Source organism: Lissotriton helveticus, chromosome 1_1 (assembly GCF_964261635.1).
Source record: "Lissotriton helveticus chromosome 1_1, aLisHel1.1, whole genome shotgun sequence".
NCBI lineage: Eukaryota > Metazoa > Chordata > Amphibia > Caudata > Salamandridae > Lissotriton > Lissotriton helveticus.
In genome coordinates, this window is record NC_136057.1 from 1,472,744,208 (window position 1) to 1,472,770,025 (window position 25,818).

The 25,818-nt window shown below is 44.2% G+C and overlaps 1 protein-coding gene across 4 annotated transcripts in view; it reads right to left on the minus strand.

Annotated features, from left to right (window-relative positions):
• Nucleotides 1–25,818, minus strand: part of DGKA (diacylglycerol kinase alpha) — a 387,021-nt gene that overhangs the window by 150,885 nt on the left and 210,318 nt on the right. For all 4 annotated transcript variants that reach the window (XM_078686412.1, XM_078686395.1, XM_078686404.1 and 1 more), the window contains 4 exons: nt 22,805–22,952; nt 22,225–22,308; nt 13,672–13,721; nt 13,172–13,246 (listed from right to left, as the gene is read on the minus strand). In XM_078686412.1, coding sequence (XP_078542538.1) covers nt 13,172–13,246; nt 13,672–13,721; nt 22,225–22,308; nt 22,805–22,952 — 357 coding nt within the window. The remainder of the gene's footprint in view (nt 1–13,171; nt 13,247–13,671; nt 13,722–22,224; nt 22,309–22,804; nt 22,953–25,818) is intronic.

The window sequence follows — 25,818 nt, forward strand, 5'->3', positions numbered from 1 at the left end:
AGAGGAGGGACTGAGGGTCTCGTAGGGCTCACTGTCAGAGTTAAAGGGTCAGCAGAGGTGGGATGAGGATATCCAAGGGTCAGCAGAGAGGGTCTGAGGGCCGTTCACTGTGCAATTTGGGGCTGGAATACGTTTACGGCCAGCTTAGGGTCTCTATGGCGATTTGGGCAACACAAAGCGACACATGGTGGTCTAACGACGGGTGGCGAGTGTCTATCTAAAGGCAGAGGACAATTGGAGGGAGGTGGCAAACTCTGAACACTGGCAGAGTGGGTACCATAGCTGCCAAGTTTCCCAGGTCAGTGTGTGATGTGCGGATCCAGCCCAGGATTTATTTTTAAATTCTGGGACTTGTTATAAGATGGAATAAACAAGACGTCAAGTCTCAGAATCCAAAGAAAAAACTGAACTGGAGCAGCACCTCACACAGGTACCTGGGAAACCTGGCAGGGCAAAGGTATGAAAGTCAACTGAGGGGGGCTGAACACCTGTAAATGTTAAGTGCCAGCTGTGGATTTCAGATGTTTGATCGGTGGTCTCCGAGGACTGGCCTTAATTGCCCCTTCTGTACGTGATCTGCCTTGAGGCAAGCGTGGATTGCTACCATCTGTGGGATACTTGTTTTATGTGCGAGGGAAGCTTGCGCTGCTGCTGCCTGTGCTATAACATTTAATGTCTAGAGGTCGGGGTGAGGGCATGCATCTCTGAATATTATATTTGTCCTCCTATCCTTGAGGTGTGCTCCAGACACTGCTGAACTTCCAGCACACTATGACAGCAGTGCTTACCATTCACAGTTAGACATTTAAGCAGTTTACGTCACTTGGTTGTCCAGCCTAATTATGTTGCTCGGGGACCTCAGCCCTAACCCCTACACCCAAAGCAGTGCTTTTAACGAAGTTTTCATATACTTTTGCGTTTCCCCATTGAGGCAATTTCTGGCTACCTGGTTTCGTACCTGTCTCCTTTTTCTGTGTCCATAGGGGAAATGTGCACAGCACATACTGCACTGGAAAGCCAGAAATGGTGTGCAGATGTTCAGTATTCAAGGCAAAATGTGTTGCCTCTGGAGCGTTCCCCATACATAGGATTTTAAAAAGGCCGTTTTGAGGCCTTATGCTGCTAAAGACTTTTCCTATATGTGGCGGCATAAGGCTGCTCTCTTACTTAGTCATTAGAAATGCAGCCTTGAGTGCAACCTTGCTATCACCAGAGATCTCTTGAACTCCACTCACTGATTGCCTTGTAAGAGTGAACTGTGCTCGGGTGCTAAAACTGCATTCTTATCTTCGGCCAGAGCAGGGCTCAATATGAACTGGTGGTTTCCAGTGCTGGGTACTGGCACTTAATTCTGAGCACCGGCACTAATTACCGTCCACCACACGGTAGCGCTGTCTGTCTAATTTTGAGATAAGTACAACAGTGTTTAATAATTCAGTTTACATTAAATAAGACAATTCAGACTATTTCATTGCATTCTTATAGCTTTAGGTGGCCTGGAATAGTTTACATTGTTACCCTTATAGCAGAAAAATGGTTAATAGTTGTACTGGTACTGTTACTGGGAGCTCTGGCAGTGCAATGGATGGTGCAAGCCGCAGTGGCCTCCTGAAACGGGCCCTGGCACATACTTTCTTTTTTTTTTTTAAACAAAATAAGCTGTGGGCAGAGATAAGTAAGTCCTCTCTAGGACTAACAAGAGCTATCTTTGTTCCCGTTAGGTGTTGGGATGTGAAATAAGGCATGGTTTACAAATAGTTCTGATGTTTTCTGGTTCCCTTCCAAGAAGTGGCTGGCTACATCAGATATTGAGTGGTAGGCTGCTTGCACCCTGGGGTCTATGGTGGATTTCTACATGGGATAACTGCATGCCACATTGATGCCAAAACTCAGCCGCAAAGGAAGGACACATTCATGCACGCGTTATAGTCAGAAGCTGGGATAAGAAACATTTCTGGAGGCTTGCTGCTGGCACGGTTCTGGGGCTGGTTGCAGTTGTTTCTGTTTTTACCACCTGCTTGGCTTCAGGGTACTGAAAGTGGATAATGGTTTTTCAGGGGTAGGGCTGTGTGGTTAGAGGTATTGTATGGGATTATTCTGCGTGCCTTTGCTATTTTTCCAATTAGCACACTAAAGGACGCGTTTAGGGCTTTGTGGCCCTTGTGTGGTTTTGGGGCCATTTGTTACATTGTTTAAAATACTAAACAACACTTTTGATAGGTTGATTGGCTCCATTGTCCTCTCTGTGTACTGTGTCCCTTTGATACACTCGGGGGTACTCCTGTTCTTAGCCTCCTTGGTTTCGGATCAGCGGCATTGGTGTTTCAAATTATTGTTTCAGGTGGCGAACTTTGTGTTGCACCATCGCCGCACTGATGACTTGTTATTTTTTGAGGCCTTGCCTAGTGACAGCCTTACTGTATTGTGAGTCTCATATAGTAAAAAAAAATGTTTTTTAATATAAGATAAGTATGTACATACAGTCACAGAGGGGCTTTAAAAAACAAAAAAACTTGTTTTTATTAAATAAGTGTCAGCAGCAGTATACAAATTACACCAGCAATGGCTAAAATACAAGCTTCTCTTCATCTATCCTGACCTTTGACAGATGGATATTTGGGAACAGTCCATAGCATAAGTGAATGCCATCCATCTAGTTACCCCCCCCCCAGCTATCCGATAACTCCCAGTCCCCCCTGCACGTTTTTACAGAGGTTTTTTTTTAAAGTTTGAAAAGCTTTATTGAATAATAAAGACAAAGTAAAACATCATTACAAGAGCGAAAATTGAAGTACAGAATAAGAATGAAGATAAATAAACCGAGCAATCAAAAGACAAAAAAAACCCATAAGAGGTTAAGATTATACTGAGAGAAAATGCTTTTATAACTTTTATAATTTTTGGGGGGAGGGAGAAGAAGAAGAAAAAAAGAGGGAGAAGAAGAGGGGGAGGGAGGGAGAGAGAAGAGAGATAAAGTACATAATGAAACAATGCAATGAACTGGCAGAAAAAAAAAAAGAAAAAAAAATGCAAATGCATGTTTAGAAAGAAAAAACAAAGTATGGAGATAAGCATCAATAAAATAAATAAATTATGGGGCACATTTAGAGAGAAAATCTGTTAAAGGGGACCATAATAAATCACGTTTAATCAAAAGAGAGGTAGTGGAGGCACATGCACGATCCAACCTATGGTGGTGACAAAGTAAATTCCACCAAGCATTATAACAGACATTCTTGGTGTCTTTCCAATTAGCAGTAATAATTTGAAAAGCAATAGCAATACATAAATCAATAAACTTACGAGTAAGAGGGGGAACATCCCAAACAGAAGCTAAACCACCCAAAAATACAGTGGAAATATCAAAAGGAACAGTGGTAGATAAAACTTTGTTGAGAGTAATCCAGATACGAGACCACGTAAGTTGTACTCTGGGACATAAGAAGAACATGTGTTTTAAATCACTAGATATACAGGAGCAAGACCAGCACCTTTTGGAGACTAGAAGTTTAAATTTAAAAAGGTCACAGGGGGTATAAAATAGCTTGTTATAAAAATAAAATAAAGTCTGTGTGGTGCTAGCAGAGCGGGAGGTGTAATGCAATTTGGTCCAAATAGAATCCCAGGTAGACTCAGAAAAAGAGCAACCAAGGTCGAGTTCCCAAGAGAGTTCGAGCTTTGATTTGAATCTACATGAGGGTGGAAGGGAAAGTAATTTATAGATGGCAGAGGCTTTGTGAGTAGTGTGAAAGTTAGGGGGGGAAGGTAAATGCTGGGAAGTATCAGCATGGGGGGCATCTTGCAGGATGACAGAGCGTAACGTTGGGATGAGAGTATGGAAATGTGAGAAATACTTATTAGAGATACCAAAAAAGTCACGAAGTTCATGAAATGACATAAGAGAGTCATTGAGAAGAAGTTGATTGTAAGTAAGAATTCCTTTATCAATCCATTCCTTCCAAAAAAGAGCTCGATTGCGGAGTTTAAGAGATTTATTATGCCACAGTGGGGTGTTGAAATGAAGAGAGGAAGGAGAAGAGAACGAACGAAACAGGGAAAGCGATAAAGCTTTAGAATGTTTGAAAATAGGTGAGGAAAACCTGGAAGGAGGCTGCGTGAGATTAGAGGCAACAAGAAAAGAGAAAGGAGAGATTTGCGCTAATTCTAGCGAACTCCAGGCAGTATTGGGCAAGGAGGAAGAGTCTGACAAAAAAGGCCAAAGTTGCTTAAGGGAGAACGCAGAGTGAAAGCGTGAAAGATTCGGGAAGTTAACCCCACCAAGATGCTTAGGTTGTTGAAGACGGAGCAGAGCGACTCTAGCTTTACGGTTGTTCCACAAGAATTTGGAAAAGAGACTATTAATAGACTTGAAGAAGAAGTGAGGAAGAGAAATGGGAAGCATAGAAAGACAGAAGTTCACGATAGGAAGAAGCATCATTTTAATGGTAGAGAGCCGACCCCACCAAGAGAGAAAGAGAGGGGACCAGCGTTCAATAAGAGAGGAGAGTTTTTTAAGGACGTCAGAATGGTTTATTTTAATAGTCTCCCTGATTGAATTGGCATATAGGACACCAAGACATTTAATGTGGCCAGAGTTCCATTGGAAACCAGAGTTATGAAACATATGGGGAAGGCAAAATTTATTTAGGGGGAGAACCTCTGTTTAGTTTGTATCCAGAGACGGAAGAGTATTCTTGTAATAAGGAGAAGAAAGCAGGAAGGGAAGCCGAGGGATTAGACATATAAAGCAAGATATCATCAGCGTAAGCGGTAAACTTAATCTCCACATCCTTGAAAGTAAACCCAGAATAGGAAGAGGATTGACGAATTTTAACTAGGAAGGGCTCTAACGCCAAGATGAAAAGGAGAGGGGAAAGTGGACAGCCTTGTCTGGTTCCTCTATGGAGGGGAAAATAATCGGATTGCAACCCATTAATCCAAATAGAGGTAGAGGGGGCAGAATAAAGAAGTTGAACGTATTTGAGGAAAGTGGGGCTAAAACCATGCCATCTTAAAGCACCGAACATAAAGTCCCAATTGACACGATCGAAAGCCTTCTCAGCATCGAGAGTAATAGCGGCAAGTGGAGAGTCCATTTTGGCGGAAAGATTAATAATGTTGAGCAGAGTCCTAGAATTGTCTGTAATAGATCTACCCTTAACAAAACCAGATTGGTAGATATTAACTAGATCAGGGACAAGGGAGTTTAAAAGAAGGGCCAGAAGCTTTGCATAAATTTTACAATCGGTGTTGATTAATGAAATAGGTCTATAATTCTTGCACAAGGAGGGATCCTTATCTTTTTTAGGAAGAAGAACTAGCATAGCCTGTGTGAAGGAACCTTTAGACTCACCGGAATTAATGAAGTGATTAATTAACTGGAGTAAATAAGGGATCAGAACCGATTTGAAATGAAGGAAAAAGCGAACTGTAAAACCGTCCGGGCCGGGTGTTTTATCTTTGGGCAAAAGAGAGAGAGCAGTGAGAATTTCTTCATCTGAGATAGGGGTATCAAGAGAGGAGAAGTCGACCGATGAAGTAGTAGGAGCAGGGATTGACCGAAAGAAGGTGTCTAATTGGTCGGCCGAGGGTGTAGATTCAGGGGTGTAGAGGGAGGAGTAAAATTGTACAAAGCAGTCAAGAATTTTAGCATCAGAGGACTGAATAGTACCTTGTGGATCTTTAACAGAGACTATTTTGGATTTTTGCTTCTTAATTTTAAGATAATTCGCTAAGGATCTACCAACCTTGTTGCGACCGCCATAAATTTTGGCATTAAACTGGAGGAGATGATTAGAGGCTGAATCCCAAGTATGTTTATTAAATTGCATCTTCGCGGAGATAAGAGAAGATAGAGAATCTGGAGAGTTAGAAGTGTAGTAGAGATGCTCGAGTTCTTTGATACGTTTTAGAAAAGAGGAAGCCAGAGAGAGAGCCTTCTTTTTTTTGCGTGATACATAATCAATAATCCAACCACGGGCGGTGGCTTTGAAGGCATCCCAAAGAAAATGAAAATCAGAAGTGGAGTGTGTATTATTTGTGAAAAATTCATCCATAAAGTGAGTGAAGTGTTCTGTGAAAGCGGTATCCAATAAAAGGGAATTATTAAAACGCCAACGGGAGGACTGAGGAATGGGAGAGGGGTAATCCATATCCAAAATAACAGGGGCGTGATCAGAGATAAGGATGGAGCCTATTTCGGAGTTGGTCATGAATTAGAATGCATGATGGGATAGAAAAATATAATCGATACGGGAGAGAGAAGAGTGAACGGGAGAAAAAAAAGAAAATTCCAGGGAATCGGGGTGTGAGATTCTCCATGAATCAATAAGGCCTCTAGAGGAGATGGATTTATGAAATAACTTCTGCATTTTATTGGAAATGTAGCGAGATTGTGATTTGCGGTCCAAGAAGGGGTCCATCAATTGATTACAGTCCCCACTGACAATCATATCCTCGCTAGCATTAGAGGAAAGAAGGGAGGAGAAATCATGCCAGAAGGGGAGATCAATACCATTCGGACCATAAACATTACAAAGAGAAAAATGAACATCATTCACAATACAATCAAGTAACAACCATCTACCATCAGAATCAGCAGTTTCCTTTTGAATTTGAACTGATAAAGACTTGTGGAAGAGAATTACCACACCATTTTTATGATTGACAGCGGGAGAGCAAAACACTTCACCAACCCATTGTCTACGTAACATTGACAGATCTTGAGAAGAAAGATGTGTTTCTTGTAGAAAGGCAATATGACATTGTAGACGTGCAAGGTGAGACCAAACTCGCTGTTTCTTGATCGGGTTACGAAGACCCTTAACATTCCAGGAGATAAGTCGGAAACCTTTCATGAGGATGGAGTAGAGTAAATATAGAAGGAGAAGGTAGAACAAGTAAATGGAGAAGAGAAGAAGAAGGAGAGTAGGAAAAGAAGGACATATGTAATAGGAAGGAAAGGAAATCGTAGAAGAGAACAAGTGTGTTGAGAAGGAGGAATACAGGCAAAGCACTGCATGAACAGCAAAAAAAGGAGCGGAAAGAAGCAATAAGAAATGAGGAAAAAAAGGGTGGAAAAGTTACTAACAAGGTGACAGAGTAGAAAGAGATAAGAAAGCAGCATAATATCAAAAAAAGGAGGAGGGGGAGATAAGAGTGAATTACAGAATAGGAATAAGGAGAGGGAAAGAGTAATGCGAGGGCATAAAGAAAAGGATGAGGAAGGGAAGGAAGGGGAGGAGACACCTCCCGAAAGGAAAGATAGGAAAAAGAAGATGACCAAAAGTTGGGAAACTTTAGCCATAAAGTGAACACCAAAGAAACGGAACAGACAATAGATTGAGAGCGGGAGCGACAGGAGAAGAAGGCAGCATCACCACTTAAAAAGAGAGCGAGAGCTCGGACACAAGAAGGAGTGAACAAAGAAAAAATAGAGACAAAAAAGAAAAGATGTGTCCAGGCCCGACAATTTACTACAAATGAAGGAGACTTACCAGACAACCATGAAGGAAAGCGGCGTACTGGGTATAACAACAACAAACTCACAGTGAGGCAACGAGACTGGGGAGAGATTACAGAGGGTTTTTGATCAGATCACTTCGCCCATTGATCTGCTCATCTGTCATTCACATTTTGCTTCCATCCCCAAGGCATAGGATGGAGCAATGGAGCGTCCCACTTCCGCCATTGCCTCTCTTGTACTGTGAGCGGCAACATCTTTCCTGATAAAAGGGGCACAGCTACATGAAAAAGTGCACTGCAGTACCAGGACGGGCAGGACAATTTTTTACTTTGTAAAGTCTTTTTCTTTCCATTCTTTGTCATCGTTATTTTTTATTTATTCTTTTGTGTTACAACTTTTTATTCAAGTTACAAAAATTTAAAGTCAATTGTACCTTTTCTTGGCGTCAATATGAATAATAATTTCCGAAAATTTGTATTAAAAATCAAAAGTGTTTTATACCTATTTCTAGTAGACCTGCTAGCTGGAAAGATCCAGTTCTGTTTTAATAAAATGAAATACAATATTTTTTATGTCATATTTTTTTACTGCACACTCACAACACCATGTTAAGGTGGCTTTATGTTTTCATGTTTATTTTTTTGGGGGCATATGCTTTAAGGCAAAAATGTAAAACATTTACCTTTACACCAGCTTTTTAGGGCCAAATCAATGGCATTGCCCTTTATTGTCCTTTTTGAGGACAGTTTCCCGAATTGAGTCTCCTGGTCATTCTGAGGTTGACAGCTTCCGGCATGGCGCCAGGACACTGTATATTTTACAGACATCATCTGTGCACAAAGACTTTTAAATAGCAGCTTGACTTACATTTTTGGGACTATGTGACGAGATGGTGTATAATTCCCAGAAAGGTGTTTTTCTAAAACGATCCATAGGCTTTTAAGGTCTGAAGTAGCTGACATGTCAAAGTAGAGGTACATTCAGCAATTTAATATTCTAGGAGCAGCCACTAGGTTTAATGGGCAGAGTATCAGTGCTCCTTGACCTCTTCTTTTGAGGTTCTCCAAAGCCCTAATGTCTCCACTAGATGGTGATTGTTAGAAACGGTGGCGCGAAGAAGCAATGAGACCATACCCGGTTAAATCTGAATCCCCACACCATCGAGATTAACAGCCATGGTGCTTAATAGGGCCACTCTGAGGTTGTGTGCAGACATTAAGTTGCTGCCTGTTACCAGGTTTGAGAAAGTCACCTTAGAAGCTCCCAGGCTGCTAGGGCCAGGTCCCAACCTTGGCTTGAAATTGTGTAGAATGCCTTTAGTGTTAAGGCTGGCTTAGGGAGGAAGAGGTGTGGCGCCGCGGCTAGGGCGACTGACTCCGGAATCTGGGGATCACGGTTTGATCCCTGACTCCGGAATCTGGGGATCACGGTTCGATCACTGGCGGCAGATTAGCCCAGCACCATGGACTCTGGGCAATAGCTTGCTTAATCTTCCCGACAGCCCCCAGCGCCTAGAGACCCTTACGGGTGATTGTGCGCTTTACAAATGTGGATTATATTATTATAGGGAAGTCTCTACCGCATGCCTTACAGAGGGCCATGAATTTAAACTAACGTGTGGACCGAAACATCCATGGGTCAGACAGGGCCTTGCTTGTCTTGATGCCCACAATATACTGTTTCTTCACAGATCTTTGTTCCCTTCCTTAAGAAAACAAGCATATGCAATGCAATAGGTCTCACATTTATTAAAGTTTGAGCTGTTGGCGTTGCAAATGACAATGTTTTTTACTTTGGTTTTTTTGCAGTGGAGTAATTATATTTGCATAGCGCTATTGCCATTGGTATAAATAAGCAAAAGTAAAAAACATTTCATTTTCAACATCAACAGCTCTTTTAACAAATGTGAGACCTATTGCATTGCAAATGCTTGTTTAAATAGCCTGCTTTGTACACACTTCCATGCACACAGGAGAGGTGTGTTTCATAATCGTGGCTCAATATATATTAGGTCTTTTAGGATGCTAATATTACACATAATACATAATGTTTTAATTGGGGCACTGCTATATGGAAACCCATTCTTCATTAGTCATGCAGTACTTTGCTTGGAAAAAAACAAGATTCCCCAAAATCTCTCCTCTTTTGAATAGGCAATTACAGCAATTTAGTGCATGAAGCACTTTCCCCAGGTTTAAATATTCACTCTGTCTACAGAAGGTTTTCAGAGGAACACAGTAACTGAGAATTTCCTAACATCTGGCCCCACTGCCTGGGCGAACCTCCAGTCCCCAAGACTGAGATCAAGAGCCTAGGAATCTGGCTAGAAAAAGACCTGTCCTTCAAGACCCAAGCCAAAAAAAATCGCTGGAACCTGCTTCGGGCTCCTTAAATCTATCAGGAAAATTCTGCCCCTGCTCCCCCCGTCTCCCAGAAATTGCTCATCCAAGGCCTCATTCTTTCAAGGCTGGACTATAGCAATGCCATCTATCTGGGTGTCCCCGAAGCAACCCTTAACAAAATGCAAAGGATCCAGAATGCCGCGGCCCGGATTCTCACCAACACGCCGGCCAGAGCGTCGGCCAAACCAGCCCTAAAGTATCTCCACTGGCTCCCAGTGAGAGAACGAGTCAAATTTAAGGCCCTCTGTTTGTCCCACAAACTCCTGCAGGACAAAGGTCCCCCCATCCTCAAAAAATTCATTAGGCCCTACAAAGCCACAAGATCTCTTCGCTCTGATCATGAACACCTTATTACTATCCCCAGAGTGAAGAAAGCACGCACTGGCGGACGGCGTTTTTCTGTCAACGCGGCCCGCCTGTGGAATGCCCTCCCCCGTAATCTAAGGATGGAACCAGACTATCTCCGGTTCAGAAAACGTCTGAAAACTCACCTTTTCCCTGATCTCCATTTTTTTTCTCTTTTTTCTTCCCTCCCCATTATGTTACCCTCTGGATTGTTTTGACCTTAGCGCTGGGATGCTTACGGGTTACTAAGCGCTTTACAAAACCCTAAATAAATAAAAAATAAATACAAATTATTTATTAACACACTAAAAGACAGCAAACCAAAAACACATTTTCAACCTATAGGGAATATTCTTATTATTTCTGTTCTATATTTCTTTGTACATGGCTGCCATGAGTAAATGTATTTCACCTTAATTCTGAGATGTACCAGAATACTATGGAGTCCTTATTTCATATTCTGTTACTGTGGGATGTGACAGGACTTCCATTCGCTGAGCCCCTGCCCAGTTCCAACCTACTTCTGAAGTTGCCTCCAATGAAAGTTCCGTGAGCGGCAGCTTGGTGCCTGGAAACAGTGTGCCCAGCTGCTCAAAGTGTGTTTAGCACCAGGGTCATGGCTTTCAATAGTGCAGCAACTGCAGTGGCATGGGGTGGTGGTAGAAGTGTGTGGGACCTACTACACCCAAATTACTGCTGTAATGTACTATTCTAACTGTCAGATTGTACTTTGCCATCGTCAGCTAGGCTGAAGCTGCTGTGACATACTCGCATTCCAGGGATGATGTAGGGGCATTCTAAGAGTTGAATAAGGCAGCTCATGTGTAAGCTGTGCCTGGCATGAATGCAGCTTGGGGTTCTTATCTCTGAGTAGATAATTCATCTTGAAGGGGTGAGTGATGATTACGGATGTGATAGGCCAGGCATCAGATTCTGCTCAGAGATGTAGGAACCAATTAATGGAACCCACAGGGATTTTGGAGGAGCCATAAAATATCCTGGAGAACTTATGTAACAAGCTTACAGTGAGAAAGAAGGAGGAGGATTGGAATACGTTCTTTTAAACCCTTTAGGCTGTGATTTACGCTGCAAGTCAACTACCCTGAGGCATAGACTGATCACCTACAAAAGAAACATTAACTCTGGCAGTCTGGGAGTGAGGAAGAACGGCCACTAGGTAAAACCCTCTGCACAATAAATGTAAACCAGTATTGCTTTTGCTGAGCACAGGTCACTAATGGGCCAGCGAACGGACATGTTTTAAATAAGCATGTGGGCCCCATCTTTGTGTGCGTGTGGCTGGCAAGTATCGCAACGGACACATTCTGAAGGAGTGCAATGCCCTACCTTTGCATGTGCGCCTGGCTGGCAGGTGTCCCATCTTACATAGCACAGCCTCTGTTTCACAGTGCCTGCAGCATCTCACGTGACTGTGAGTGAGCAGTGGCCGACGAGTGCAACAGCAATCACGAAAGGCAACGGACTTGTGTGTCAGCTGACAGGAACGGGCGCGTTCACTCAGAGTGCTGAGAAAAGTTAAGTTTTGCATGGTGCCTCAAGGATTTGGCACTGTCATGTTCAAGCTGAGTACAGGTCACTAATGCACAGGGCGCTGAGGGGCGTGAAGGCGTCCTCTAGAGCCCGCTGCTCGGAGGGCGGTGAGTTGAGACCAGTGGCTCGGCTCCGCCGGGTCCGGTTGACCCGAGGGGCGGAAGCGCGCACGGGGGGCTGTGTGATAGTGTGCGCGCCCTGCTGTCTGAGCACATTATCCACCCCTCTACCTCGACAACCCCCGCGCGCGGGAAGGACCCACTCTGCTCTTATTCTACTCACTCTGCTCTTCAGGTAAAGTTGGCGCTATATAAGAATGCATTAAATAAATAAATAAATAAAAATAAGAGACAGCAGCAACCAGCGAGCACAGAAGATCACTATTGACAACAAGCTGAGGCAGGGAGATAAGAAGCGAAACAGAAAGCAGCTCAGTATCTGGGCTGGGAGGAGACCTGGGAGGGTGGGGGCTGCACGCGCATGCGCGCCATTTGTAACTTTCGTGGTGAAGAGGGAGCCCCGGCGCCAAAGAGGAAGTGCGGAAGCTGAAGTCCCGGGTCCCAGGAGGGGGCCCGGGTGAAGACCAGCTGATAGCACTGCAGGGCTCCCATGCCTAAGGAGAGAGCCCCACGTCATGCTGGCAGAGGAGCTGGAGTGCTCCGGAAAAGCGCCACAGCCAGCTGCTGTTGAGGAGGAGTTCCCCCCCGCAGACCAGGTGAGTGGGGGATTCTCCATTTGTCTAATGGTTGTGCCGATGAAGTACAGTGTACAGATTTATTTCCTGAGCGGACCCGCCTTCGAGGGCCGCTCCAACGATGGGGCAAGAATTTTTCTTATAAGAAATAACTGAAAGTGATACTGCATGCTGGCTTGAAGGAAGGGGGACAAGGGATGTGCACGGCGCGTGGCTGTACGTACGCGTACACCTGCTGAAATCGCCGAAAGCTCTGCGCGTGCCCATCTCCTGTCCCACTTCCAAGGCAAATCCCTAACAATAGAGCTTGCTGGCGACAGCGCTTTCGCGCTGCTTACGCCAGGCTAAACCTAAAAATCTTAACCCAGTGATGCTAAAAGGAACCAAAGAATTGATTATAAGATTAAGAAACCTGTAGGGGGCAGAGTGCAGAGTACAGACAGGTGGGTACAGACTGGAGAATGGTTGCCTGAAAGTATGAAGGGGTCTGTGTTATGTTATGTAATTCTATATTAACATTTGTACTAGTGCTGTTATAGTGGCTAGAGTGGAAAGTCTTGCCGGGATCCTAGCTCAGTCAGATTGGGATGCCTTCGTAAGAGGGCTTCTTTGGATGCTTGGCTGTGCTACCTCATTCGGTGGCTGATTAGGTGTCTCTTGCAGTACCACATGAACCATCAATGTCACGGACACCATGGCAACAACTCCACTCACTGGCTTCAGCTCTGTGATGTCCCAGTCCAGATATTCCGCCACACGCATCATCTGCGTTATAATGCGATCCACTTCCTGCAAAAGACAGAAAACAAGGGCATGTTGGTGAGATGACAAGGACTGGCATCAGCACCATGAAGGTTTACACTAAAGAAAGTTTGAGTTAATCTGATGAAGCCACTGACCCCTCTCAATGTGGAGAAAAGTGAGAGCTGGGATGAGAAAGATCAAGACAGAGCAGAGAGAGTCCTCGGCCTAGCATTATGTGTATGACAGAGGCAGCACTGCAAGGTTTCCAGACAACCAGCTGAAGCTCAGAGACAAAAGATGCTCCAGGTGACAAAGAAATACATTGTCCTCTCCAGATGGACAATTTTGGGGTCAGAGAAACAGAAAAAGCCCCTTCAGTGTATGTTGGAAAAGCAATTAAAGACAGAGAAAGGGAAAAAACATACCAAACAAAAGTGGCCAAGAGCCGCCTTAGCATTGATTATACTCACTGAACTGTCTAGCAGGCCATTCCCATCCTTATCATAGAGTCTGAAGGTAACTGCAGGAGAAACAGAAGAAATATGGTATTACAGACCACATATAGAAAACAAGAGAGGATGAGAGGATGTAGCCTTACAGCTAGAGCAGTCGACGTCGAGACAGCGGAACCGGGTTCGAGTCTCGGCAACGACGCTCAACATTCTGTGATTCTAGGCAGGGCCGGACTGAGAACCAAAACCGGCCCTGGCAAAGTGCTCGGCCGGCCCCCTGGGGGTGCGACCGAGCTCTTTGGCGAGGCCGGTTTTCGGCCGATTTTGTTACAGGGCTGCAAAAACGGTCCTGTAACAAAAACGGCCCCCAGGGCCCAAAACCGGCCCCCACCCTTGTGGAGCACCGGGGGTTTGCCCGGTGCCCGCAATGGCCAGTCCGGGCCTGATTCTAGGCAAATCACTTAATCTCCCTGTGCCTAACAAAAAATTAATGTGCCCTTGTGTAACGATACTGGTGCTATGTAACGCGCTCTGATACCCGATATCTTCGGGTCTAGATCACCCTATAAAAAACTCTAAAAAAAAATAAATAAAAGAGGGGGTTACGGCACATATTACTCGACTGAAAAGGGGGAGCAGACATTAGAGCCTACAAGAAGACGACAAACAGATATTAACAATCAGAATAAGGTGAAGAGATATTATAAACCTTGAGGAAAAGACGACCAGGAATTTGGAGTTAACGTAACACACAAGCAGAAATCAGAGAAAAGAGAACAGGGTTAAACAAGCATTTGCAATGCAATTGATCTCGCCATTGGGACCTTATATGTATTTAGCTATGCAGCACATTAGCCTGTGTGCTGAAATATCTACTGTTCTTTAACATGGAGGGAAAGTAAGCACAAAACTACGTGACACGCCAGGTATGGGAACACATGGAGAGAAATATTGCCTTTCAACAGGAAATGGTATAGTCCAAAGCTCTCTTTTTAATATAAAATCTGGGTATACAGTGGTCATATCACTGAAAATACAAGATTTGAAAAAAATAGTATTGTCTATGGGTGCTAAAGTGATTCTGGTATTTTACTGACCTCTGTTGGTCGTTTTCTATAGAGAAAGTTAAATAGAGGCAGTTGCCAGAAATATTTAAAAAAGGAAAGTCCCACAGCAGAAAGCAATTTTGGAATTTTACCGACCTCTGCTGGTCGTTTTTAATCAAGACAGTTAAATAGAGGCAGATGAACAGAAAAAAAGTCCCTAAGCGGAAGCAGACCAGTCCTAGGGCTGATCTCCAGAGTCCACAAATTACATACACATAAGTACATACTAAATTATATACAAGAGTCTCGAATGTTCGACCTAAAAATGAGAAGATAGGCAGATATTAAATAAACCAGTAGAAGGCACACAGAGATGAGCGACTAAAGGGAAAAGATGGGGCAAAATTAGAGACAAGCAGAAAAGAAGCAAGAGACCAAAAGGCGCAAACTAACAGAGATTCAAGACCTCAAGGAGAGCTGAGCAGTGATCAGAACCACAAGGCGACTATAATAAAAGGCCGCATACACGCGAAGCAAAGAAATTGTAGACCAATAAGAAAAGAAAAGAAAAGAAGAGAATGCAACAAAAATCAGAGATTATTAAACACAAAAGCATTTATTTATTTATTGAATTTGTATTGCGCACAGCTACCCGCAATGGGTTTCCCGGCGCCAGGGACAGACTAGAGAAGAAGACAAGCAATTGCTGAGAGAGAAGAGAAAAAGGGACAGAACTAAAAACTCAAAACAGAAAAGTCTTCAATTTTTTACGGAAAACCAGAAGATTAGTTTCTGTTTTTAAAGCCAGCGGGAGAGCATTCCACATCTTCGGTCCTAAGTGTGCGAATGAACGGCCTCCCATTTTTGCCAGTCGGATTCTTGGAATCGCGAAATTGCCATTGTTAGATGACCTAAGAGAGCGACTGGGCTGATATGGCTGGACAAGATTGTGCAGGTAAATGGGAGCAGAACCCTGACGAATCTTAAACAGGAGACACAAAGTTTTAAAGACCACACGATCAGAAATTTTTAACCAGTGAAGGTCACGCAAGGCTTGCATTGCGGACGTTCTCCGTGGAACATTGCACAGAAGGCGGGCGGCTGAGTTCTGTACAACCTGGAGTTTATTTATTGTAGCTTTATCAGCTCCTAGATAAAGCACATTGCCGTAGTCGATACGGGACATCACAAGGGCCTGAACGACAGTTCTTCGAGTGGACTCAGGCAACATCCATATTATCTTCTGCAACCAGCGTAAGGTATTAAAACAGATTGCAGCAACCTTAGTTGCCTGCTGTCTCATCGAGAGTTTCTCGTCGATTAGGAAACCGAGGTTACGAGCAACAGGCACGGGGATAGGTAGCGGACCCATGTCACTGGGCCAGTGTCTAGAGCCCCACATATCTTTATGTTTGCCTAGTATGATAACCTCAGTCTTTTCTCCGTTGAGCTTCAGCAGATTGACTTGCATCCAAGCTGCAACGCGAGAAAGGCCGGTTTTTAGGGCAGAAGTGTCCTGAGCCCTGCTGCTAGACAGAGAAAACACAATCTGCGTGTCGTCTGCATATGAGTATATGGACAGACCGGCGTCCTCTACGATAGAAGCAAGTGGTCTGATGTAAATATTGAACAACAAAGGGCTCAATATGGACCCTTGAGGGACGCCGTGAGCAGATGAATGAATCGCAGATTCAGCTTTGTTTGAAAAAACCTGAAATGTGCGCTCATTAAGAAATGAGGCCACCCAGGCAAGCGCTGGTCCAGCAACAACAAGGGAGCGGAGGGACTCCAGTAGGATGGAATGAGACACGGTATCGAAAGCAGCGCTTAAATCAAGAAGGATAAGCGCAAAGGTCTCACCGCTATCGATACCGTGTCGGAGTCGCTCGATCACCCCAAGGAGTGCGGATTCGGTGGAATAATTAGCGCGAAAGCCTGATTGGGATGGATGAAGATATCCCATGTTTTCAACAAACTCATTAAGCTGGGTATTGACATGGCGTTCCAGTATTTTGGAACAGGCTGGCAGCAGGGATATAGGCCTAAAGTTGGCAAGATTTGTGATGGCAGCACCAGATTTTTTTAGTAGGGGAACGACCATGGCGTGTTTCCAATCCTGTTCAACCCGAGATTCACTAAGGGAGATGTTAAGTAACCTCATTAGGAATCTCCGTGGTTCAAGGTCAAGTTGTTTCAATATCTTCATAGGGACTGGGTCCCGAGGAGAGCCTGACCTGATGCTTTTTAAGCACGACAGGAAGGACGAGTCATCAAATGGTATCCAGTTGTGAAGGAACTCAGTAGGAGAGACAGAGGCATTGCAAAGAAAGCCGGGTAGGGAAAAATCAATTGGTGATTGAAGGGAGGCCAAGGATTGATAGATGCCCTTAACCTTAGATATGAAAAAATCTGCAATAGCATTGCAATGTGTACCATCTAGAGCCGGTAGCGCAGGAGTGGTGTCAGCACCTGTGAGTTTCTTAACAGTAGCAAAAAGAGTCCGAGGACAATTCTGCACTGAGGTAATTGTAGAGGTGATGTAAGAGGCCTTGGCACGTTTGCAGTTTGCATGATAAAGTTTTAGCTCATCTTTGTAAATCACTTTAGAAGAAGCGGAGTAAGACATCCTCCACTTCCTCTCCAGGGCTTTACATTTAGCACGTAGGGTTTTTAACTCATCCGAGTACCAAGGTGCTGGAGGGCGCAAGGATCTATATTTACTGCCAGAACGAGGGACGAGAGCAGACACTGCATCTGTTAGCCACCCAGAAATGGGAGCATTAAGATTCTGCTCAATATTAGTGAGGGATGGAATTGTCTCATCAGACGCAGATTAAAAGCAGCTATATTAAGCCTGTCCCAGCGATAGGATGATTTGATTTCCTCCACATAAACACTGGCTGAGTAAAGACCAGGTGGTAGCACGAAATGTATCGCATAGTGATCAGACCAAACGAGCGGGCGCGCCAAGTGAGTGCAGTCAAATGAGAGAGTAGAAATAACTGGATCAAGAAGGTGACCAGCAAGATGAGTAGCTCCGGAATTGCAAAGTTTGAGGTTAAAAACCTCAAGATCAGAGAGAAAAGATTTATTAAGGGGATTGTTAACATCATCTAAATGGATGTTTAAGTCACCAAGAATGGTGAAGTTATTCGATTTCAGAAGTATTGCTGATAGACAATCAACAAGTGAGGAGATCCAAGAAGCAGCATTCCCGGGCGGCCGATAAATTAACAGGCCGGAAAGCGTCAATCGAGGATTGATCATAAGTTTGAACAATGCAGCCTCACTACCTGGAAGATGTAATAATTCCAGTTTGCATTGGTAGGTGGATTTATAGATAATTGCAATTCCACCCCCTTTACCTGAGGGTCTATCCTGATGCAACACAACATAGTTAGGAGGGATAGCTGCAGCAATGTCCGGACCCGAACTGGCGTGTATCCAGGTCTCGGTCAGAAACAAAGCATCAGGGGATTCCTCAGTTATGAAATCGAAAATGTTTAATTTATTCTTAGGAAGCGATCTACAATTTAAGCTCCAAAAATGGAGCGAAGAAGGGAAAGAAATACAACCCTTAGTAGGCTTCCTTTTTCCCCTATAGTGCTTTACATACTGTTGTGTCTTAGAGAGCTGCATTTTGCCAGTAGAGAAGCCACAACCAGCACATGAAAAGTAATGACGAGGCAAAAAGCATAAGGTACAAGAAGTGGGGGAAGAGGGTCGCAGTGAATGGAGTGTCGCAGAAGAATAATATACGCGGCCGTCCCGAGTTGACATACCTGAGGACAAGTTGACAAAGGACAGCCCGTCCTGCAGCCCGTCCTCAGCGCGGACGGGCGCAGACGGGCTGAACTCAGGCGTAACTCCGGCGGAAATCCGGCGACCGCGCTGCGCGATGACGCTGCGCGTCAGCATGGCTCGCTTAAATGTGCGTCCAGCCTGAGAGACTAGACCGCGCAGAACGCCTGGCGTCGTCAGCCCCACCAAAGATGGCCGCTAGCATGAGCACATATTTGTGATCACAGTTAGAAGGTGAGCACTGACTACAGGCCACACGGATTAGACAAGCAGGGTTTAGAAATCACAAAGAGAAGACAAGTTGAGAATAGAGAGTACATGAAGATGAGCTGATATTAGAGACCACAACGAGAAGAAAAGAAGAGATTATATACTACACGGAAAAGGAAGCAGGCATTCCACAAAACAGTGAGATGGAGATATGAGATTACAACCAACATCGAGAAGCCAAACACAGATTAGAGACCACAAAGAAAAGATGATCAGAGATGAGACTCGAGAAGCAGAACACGATAAGAGATTGCAGACCACAACGAGAATTCAGAGAAGAAATTAGAGAACACAAGGAGAGAGTAAACAGAGATTGACCACCACAAGGTAAAGAGGAGTAGAAATCAGTGGCCAGAAACAGAGGGTGAGCATAGAGTAGACGTTATAAATAGAAAAGAATACCAGTTTAAAGGCCACAAAAAGTTCAACAGAGATCAAAATCTACAGAGATATGAAGATCAGAGGTTAGATACTAAAAGGAGAAGAAGATAACATTTTACAGACCAGAAAGAGAATGGTAGAAGAAAGTGGAGAATGTAAGGAGAAGGTAAGCAGGAATTAGAGACTGCAATGATGAGACAAACAAAGCTTGGAGAGCACCAGGAGAAATCAAGCAGAGATTAGAGATCATATGGATACGACACACAGTAATAAGAGACCAAAAGGAGAAGAAAAGAAGCGATGAGAGACCACAGGGAGAAGAAGAGACTGGAGAACACAGGAAGAAAGCAAGTAGAGATTAGAAGTGCCATGGAGAAGGTAAATTGAGATTAGAGTCCACAGTGAGAAGAGATGAAGAGAAGGATTATAGACTACAAACAGAAGCAGAGCAGAGATTAGAGACCACAAAGAGATGAAGAGTAGAGATTAGAGACCACAAAAATAGATAAGTATTATATACCACAAGGAGAAAATGATCAGAGAATAAAGACCACAACAATAAAGATAAGATATGAAGACAGCAACAAGTCTCTCTGATAACAAAGAAGCAAGTCCTCTCTGGAATTTAGGGTGGGAAGCATCTACCCCCTGCCATTGCTGACCTTCTTTTTCTCTTCCAAGAGCTTTTTCAATGTTGTACTTTTAACTGTGCACTGTACGATGGATTCTCAGTCACACAAACTGTCCCTATCAGGGGCATGATGTGGAGTGAAAAGGAGTCCCCCTCATACTTCCTGCCTGGCACTGCTAATATGCTGTTCCTCTTTTGAAACCACATTTTCTATTTTAGGAATTTCACTCCATTCAGTGCCAATGAACTCTCAGACCCACAACATTTCTGGTCGACCTCTAAGCTAGATGTGATCATGTTCGAAAAACCTGGCTTTCCTTTTCTCTCAAGCAGGCATGTTAACGTGGTTGATTCTTATGGTTAAGATAGTGCTGGTTAAAATGGTATGATCTTTGTAATAGTAAACTTTACGGGGGCAACTGACGACTAATTTTTTATTTTATTTCTTTTTTACTTTTTTAGAAGGACTGTGCTTGAAAACTGGCACATTGGTTACACAGAATTTGTATTGTTTTTATTTTTATTTGATTACCTTTTGAAATATGTTTTTGTTTATTTAATACATGTAATAACAAATAAGAGTATAGCTAATGCCAGATAGGCTGCCGTGGTCAGTAATCTTGCTATGGAATGTGATGGATATTAACTATGTTAACCACTTTTTATAGTTTGCTGTATTTTTAACATGTGTTAATGATTTACTATATTTGTGTTGTATGTTCTATTAAGTTATTTTACTAAGAAAGCACTAAAGATTAGCTTTACCAAACAAACGTTTCTTAATGTCCTTTACATTGTAATACTTCACCTCACCCCTTTTGCACATAATGCACTCATAACATGATATGTGTTTTCGTAAAGTGCACTGTCATCTAGAAGGGTATGTTCATACTGAATAAGAGATGTTTATTACTACCCAATACAATGGCACTCACTGTATTGACCTTGGAAGGATGAAAGGCTGAGTGGACCCACCAGGATTTGAACCTTTGACCAAGGGGTCAAACACAGGTCACTGCAGATGATACATGTGTCCACTGAGCCACCAGACACAGTTGCTGACTCTTTGGGCTTCCTTTACCAAACAAGCTTATACAAATGGCAGGTCTCTCTGGAAACTGTTGTTAACCATTTTAGAGCCTGGGTTTTAACGCCCAGTTACCAAAGAGACCTAGTGCTCGCAATATACAAGGAGTGGGCTTTGGGGCGACCCCTTTCATCCACTGGCTTTCTTTGACTCATCCATTCAACCATTGGCTTGAGATTTTGTCAATCATGTCTTGCCTCAGTCCAGTGGAGGAGTCATCTCTCACCAAATGCTCCTGATTTTTTTACCCCCCCCCACACCCCTCCCCCGCCCCGAGGGCTGGGATTAAACTGCATGCAGGACTACTTTACCACTGTGGTCCTCACTGTCCACTCCTGCAAGATCCCTTGCATGTGTCTGGCTCCAAGTGGCTAATGCGCCCTGTGTTCGCAGATTAAACTCAGACCTATTGGCTTTGCCAATGGTTTCATTATCATTGTTGCATACCATCTTCTAGCTATGTGATGTAATACATGATGTAGATATTATTTTTAATCAAGCTTGACGTTTATTATATGTACATTTATGTGGGACTTGTGTTTAATTGTTTATGAAAAGATATACACAAAAAGTTTTTTTTTAATTTAAATTGTAAAAAAAAAAAAACCTTGGTGAGCCCGGAGTATTTAACCCATTGCCCTCTTCCAACAGAAGAAAACAACGTTAGCTCAGGGAGAAATGGAGGAAAGGACCATGCAGACTATTCCCAAAGGCGCCAAACACAGGCCTGCATCAGGTCCAGACAGCCTCAATCGGCTACAGTGCGTGGGTGAAGAGGTGGGCATGGCTCCTTTAGCCCTCCAGGCACAGCCTACATCACCCATCAGAGCATGAGTGGGGCTAGTGGTTAGATATAGTGAGGTCATTGGCGAGGCTTGTTTTAAGCAAGATCAAAGCTCTGGAGAGCGTTGGTATGGCTAGGAGAGGTCTTACAATCTTAACCTTGAAAGTGTGCATGAGCCCAGTTTCTATAGGAGTCTTAATTCTGGAAGGTACCATGCTCCGAAAGACTCTTAGTGCAGGCACTACACACACCTTCTTTCTGAGCTCCCTCTCTTATGCCTCCACATTCTCTGTCCCGCCCTACCCCTCAGTTTTAACAAGTTTTGTTTTATGGGGTATCATTGTAAGATTTTAGTGGTGAGTGGAGCCCAACCATTCTGCAGATGGAACATAAATAGGAGGGAATATCCTTTTCTTTCCATGAGACTTGTAATATTTCTGTCCGACAATCTCTTAAAATATATCTGCTGCAAAAACGCAGTATATTTTAAGCAGAAATGTGGATACTTTTCGGTTAAAGGAGATATACAGAATTATCTTTGCTATGCACAGAGTTTTTGAATAGTACCTACATTGCAGTTTATCCTCTGCCCGGCCACCTTCCAGTAGAGAGAAGTAGCAGGACACGTCATCCAGGCTGACCACCAGGTTCTTGTCTGCAAAATAAGAGGTTGCCCAAGCGGCAACAAATAAAAGTAAGCACAACGCAAGCATTACCCATGTCAAACCCTAAAACAGATTTTGATGGGCCCTCCTGGCCCTGACCATTTAAACACGTTGAGAAAGGTACTTCATGAACGAATTCAAATGGATAATATAGATGTTTGCTTTGGAAACCAACTGTCATTGGACCATCCAGGCCTTGAAAGCGTCTTGATGACTCAGGCACTTTGAAAACCTTATAATCAGAGGTGTCAGAAGGTGGTCGAAGAGGGCCTATTTCCAGGAATTCCACATGAGATTAATTTATAAACAATAATTATTTAGACAATCAGTGATTATCCTGAGAATCTGATATGGACAAACGCTGGGCACTCCCACATAAAATGTTATTTTGCATGCCATGTTACTTCCATTCTCTCAGCCCTGTGACATGCAGACCCGACGCGGGTGGGCCGCAGTTTTAACCCCAGATGTAGGCTGACCCCTCACCTGGTTCTTTGCTGATGTCTGCCGGCTGGCGGGCCTGGCTGGACTCCGTCTGGAAAGACATGAAGAGCCGCTTACAGAGCTCATCTGAGATCTCGTCTGCTTCCAGGTATGTCCTCATGAACATCTTGAAACCCTCGAAATCGATGGACTGGGCAGGAGAGAAATAAGGGTTATGTAGAGTCATTAAAGCCTGGAGAGCGGACCATACACCAATACTCTAGACCCTACCACCAGATCGCTCTACGGTTTCACTCTGTGGTCTGGATCATTTCTGTGGAGGATAGCTCTCAGAGGTGAATGTGCGCTGAAGGATACATCTACAAAGCCAATTATATGCCCCTTGTGTGTGTGGGGGGGAGTCTGTTCTGAAATTTCCTGGTACCCTCTTAGATGGGTCCACTCAGGTTTTAGAATAAAAGAGAGCACCCACCCTTTGAGGCTGTGGGAGTTGCATGCTACTTTAATGGTGATTCCTAGGAGCAACCCTCCTCTCACACCCGAGAGGGTTCATTGACCTACCCTCAAGGGGTCATTGACCTACCCTCAAGGGGTCATTGACCTACCCTCAAGGGGTTCTAGACTGCCTCACAACTAACCCATAAGTGCTCCCAGAAGCTGCAGAGTCCTGCTGACCTCCGGCCCCTCTGCCTGCAGGTTCGCAGTCTCTGATCTTTTATTGCGGTCTCAGGGCTCCAAGTTTGGGGTCTGAGTTCAATTTCCTGGGTATGTTTGTGCTGTCATCGGGCAGAGCGGGAAGGGATGTGTGCTGTGGAGAGCTGTCCACCAGCAGTGCTGTGTATGTTCTTTAATGCATGTATGGCCTCCGTTATGTGGGCAGCACGAAACTACATGTGCATTCCAGAATCTTACAACTTCTAAGGGCCATATAAAACTCAGCCCTCACATATCTAGTGGCACGCCATTTCAAACTGGTACAAAATAACAACTTTAATAGTTTGAAATATTTTGTAGTAGGTGCAGTGCCAGCGTTGAGGAGAGGAGGCAACAGGGAGAAGTTGTTATGGCAGCTTGAGTCCAAGTTCATATTGGAACTGGATTATAATTAAAATCTTTACAAAAACACAAATTCTCCAATTAGGTACATCTGAATTATAATACATCATAAAAATTGCATTTTAAATAACAGTAAATCTTTAGAATTATATACATTCGTTATTAAAACTGCTTCTAATAAAACAAATTCATATGTTAAGAGTTAATTCCAACGTCATGTTGTTCTAATTTTTTCCATACTATTGTTAAAAATGTTGTCAAAGCAGAGTTAATGAGTACATTGTCTGAACAAAGACATCGAATCAATGCTTGTCAGCGGTGGTATGCCCATTCCAGGCCCACTGGATGTGCATGTGCGCATGCGCCTCAAGGCCCAGCTGAGAGCTGCGTGGAGAGCGGTCTACCAGCAGTGGTTTACCGTATACCTGTGCCGGTCCCACCGCGGGTGCATGTCCGCGTGCGCCCCGAGGAGGCCCAGCTGAGAGCTGTGTGAGGCTGATATATCCAGGGGCGGATTGGCAAGGCGGGCATTCGGGCATGGGCCGAAGGGCCGGTGCCTCAGTGCCCTCTGTGGGCCGTTTATTTCTCCCCTGTCCCAGTCCACAGAGAGTGGACTAGGAAAGGGGAGAAAAAAAAACGGCCCACAGAGTGCACGGAGACAGACAGAGAAAATGAAGCAGCCTCGCTGTGCGGCCGGACAGCGATTGTCAGCTGTGGCCTCTCCTTCACCCCTGCCCTGCCAAGCAATCAAGCTGAGGCTGGGCTGGGGAGGGGTGATTGTTTGCAAGAATCGGCCTCCCTGGGGGCCAGGTGTTTCTCAGGCCTTTGAGAAATTTTCACCTCGGCCCCCCTGGGGCCCATGCAGCCCAGAAACGGTGTTAGTCTTAACACCTCGCCCACAGCCCTTCACATTCAGGGCATAGTGGGCGAGGAAGAATGGGTCTTGCTGTGGGGGCCAGGTGATGTTTGGAATTTTTTTATTTTATTTATTTATTTATGCGATTTTATATAGCGCGGACTTTACCCGAAGGTGTCAGAGCGCTTCACACTAGGAACAGCAATAATACATGAGGAGAAAAATTACAAGTGGACAAATTACAAAAGCAAACGTTAAGTTACATGAATCAAAAGTGACAATAGTGAGCAACCAAAATACATGAGGTAGCAATCGGTACATTACAGGAGGAAAAAGTGATATGTATGCAGGTTACAAAAGCGTACAAAGTACAAGTAGAGGTATAATACTGCAATAAATGGCAGAAACTCCAGCACAAGAACAAACGTTACGTAGGAAATGGTGGTACTTGTGCAAGTATCTAAAGCAAACAAAAGTGAGAGGTAGCATACAGTGTGATACCAGAGAAAAGTGACGTGTGCAAGTTACAAAAGGGTACCATACACAGGTACAAGGATAATACTACAGTAAATGGTAAACACTCAAACTGCCAGAACACACTGGGAAGGCACTTCTCATGCTCCAGCTTCACCTCAGCCTCCCCCTGGCTACCTGGCTACCTTGGATGACCCAGAAAGCTGTGTTTTGTGCTCCCCTGCCAGGACATTTTCCTGAGGCCTGGAGGGCTGATTAATTTACTAATTGCAGGGGCCTTACCTCTGTTCATGTGCTCCTGAGCTGAAGGTCTGGGGAGGGCTAAGTAGGTTAGTAATAGCAGGGGCTTTGCTGCTTTTCAGGTGCTCCTGTGCGGGAGGGCTGGAATAATTTTGTGAGAGAAAGGGGCCTTGCTATTCTTTTTAGTTGCTCAGCATGTAGGTCATTGTCACCTTGGCCCTGTGTCCTGTGCAAGAACAGTATCCTCCCACTTTCATTCCTTGTCTGTGCAAATGGTGTTTCATGAAAGGGCACACCCCTTGAATGTGGGCCACGCCCCTTAAATATGGGCCACGCCTCTTAAATGTGGGCCACTTTTTTCATCAGTGCCCGGGCCGAATTGTGATCCCAATCCGACCCTGGATATATCTGCAGCTGCTGCTCTCAGTCC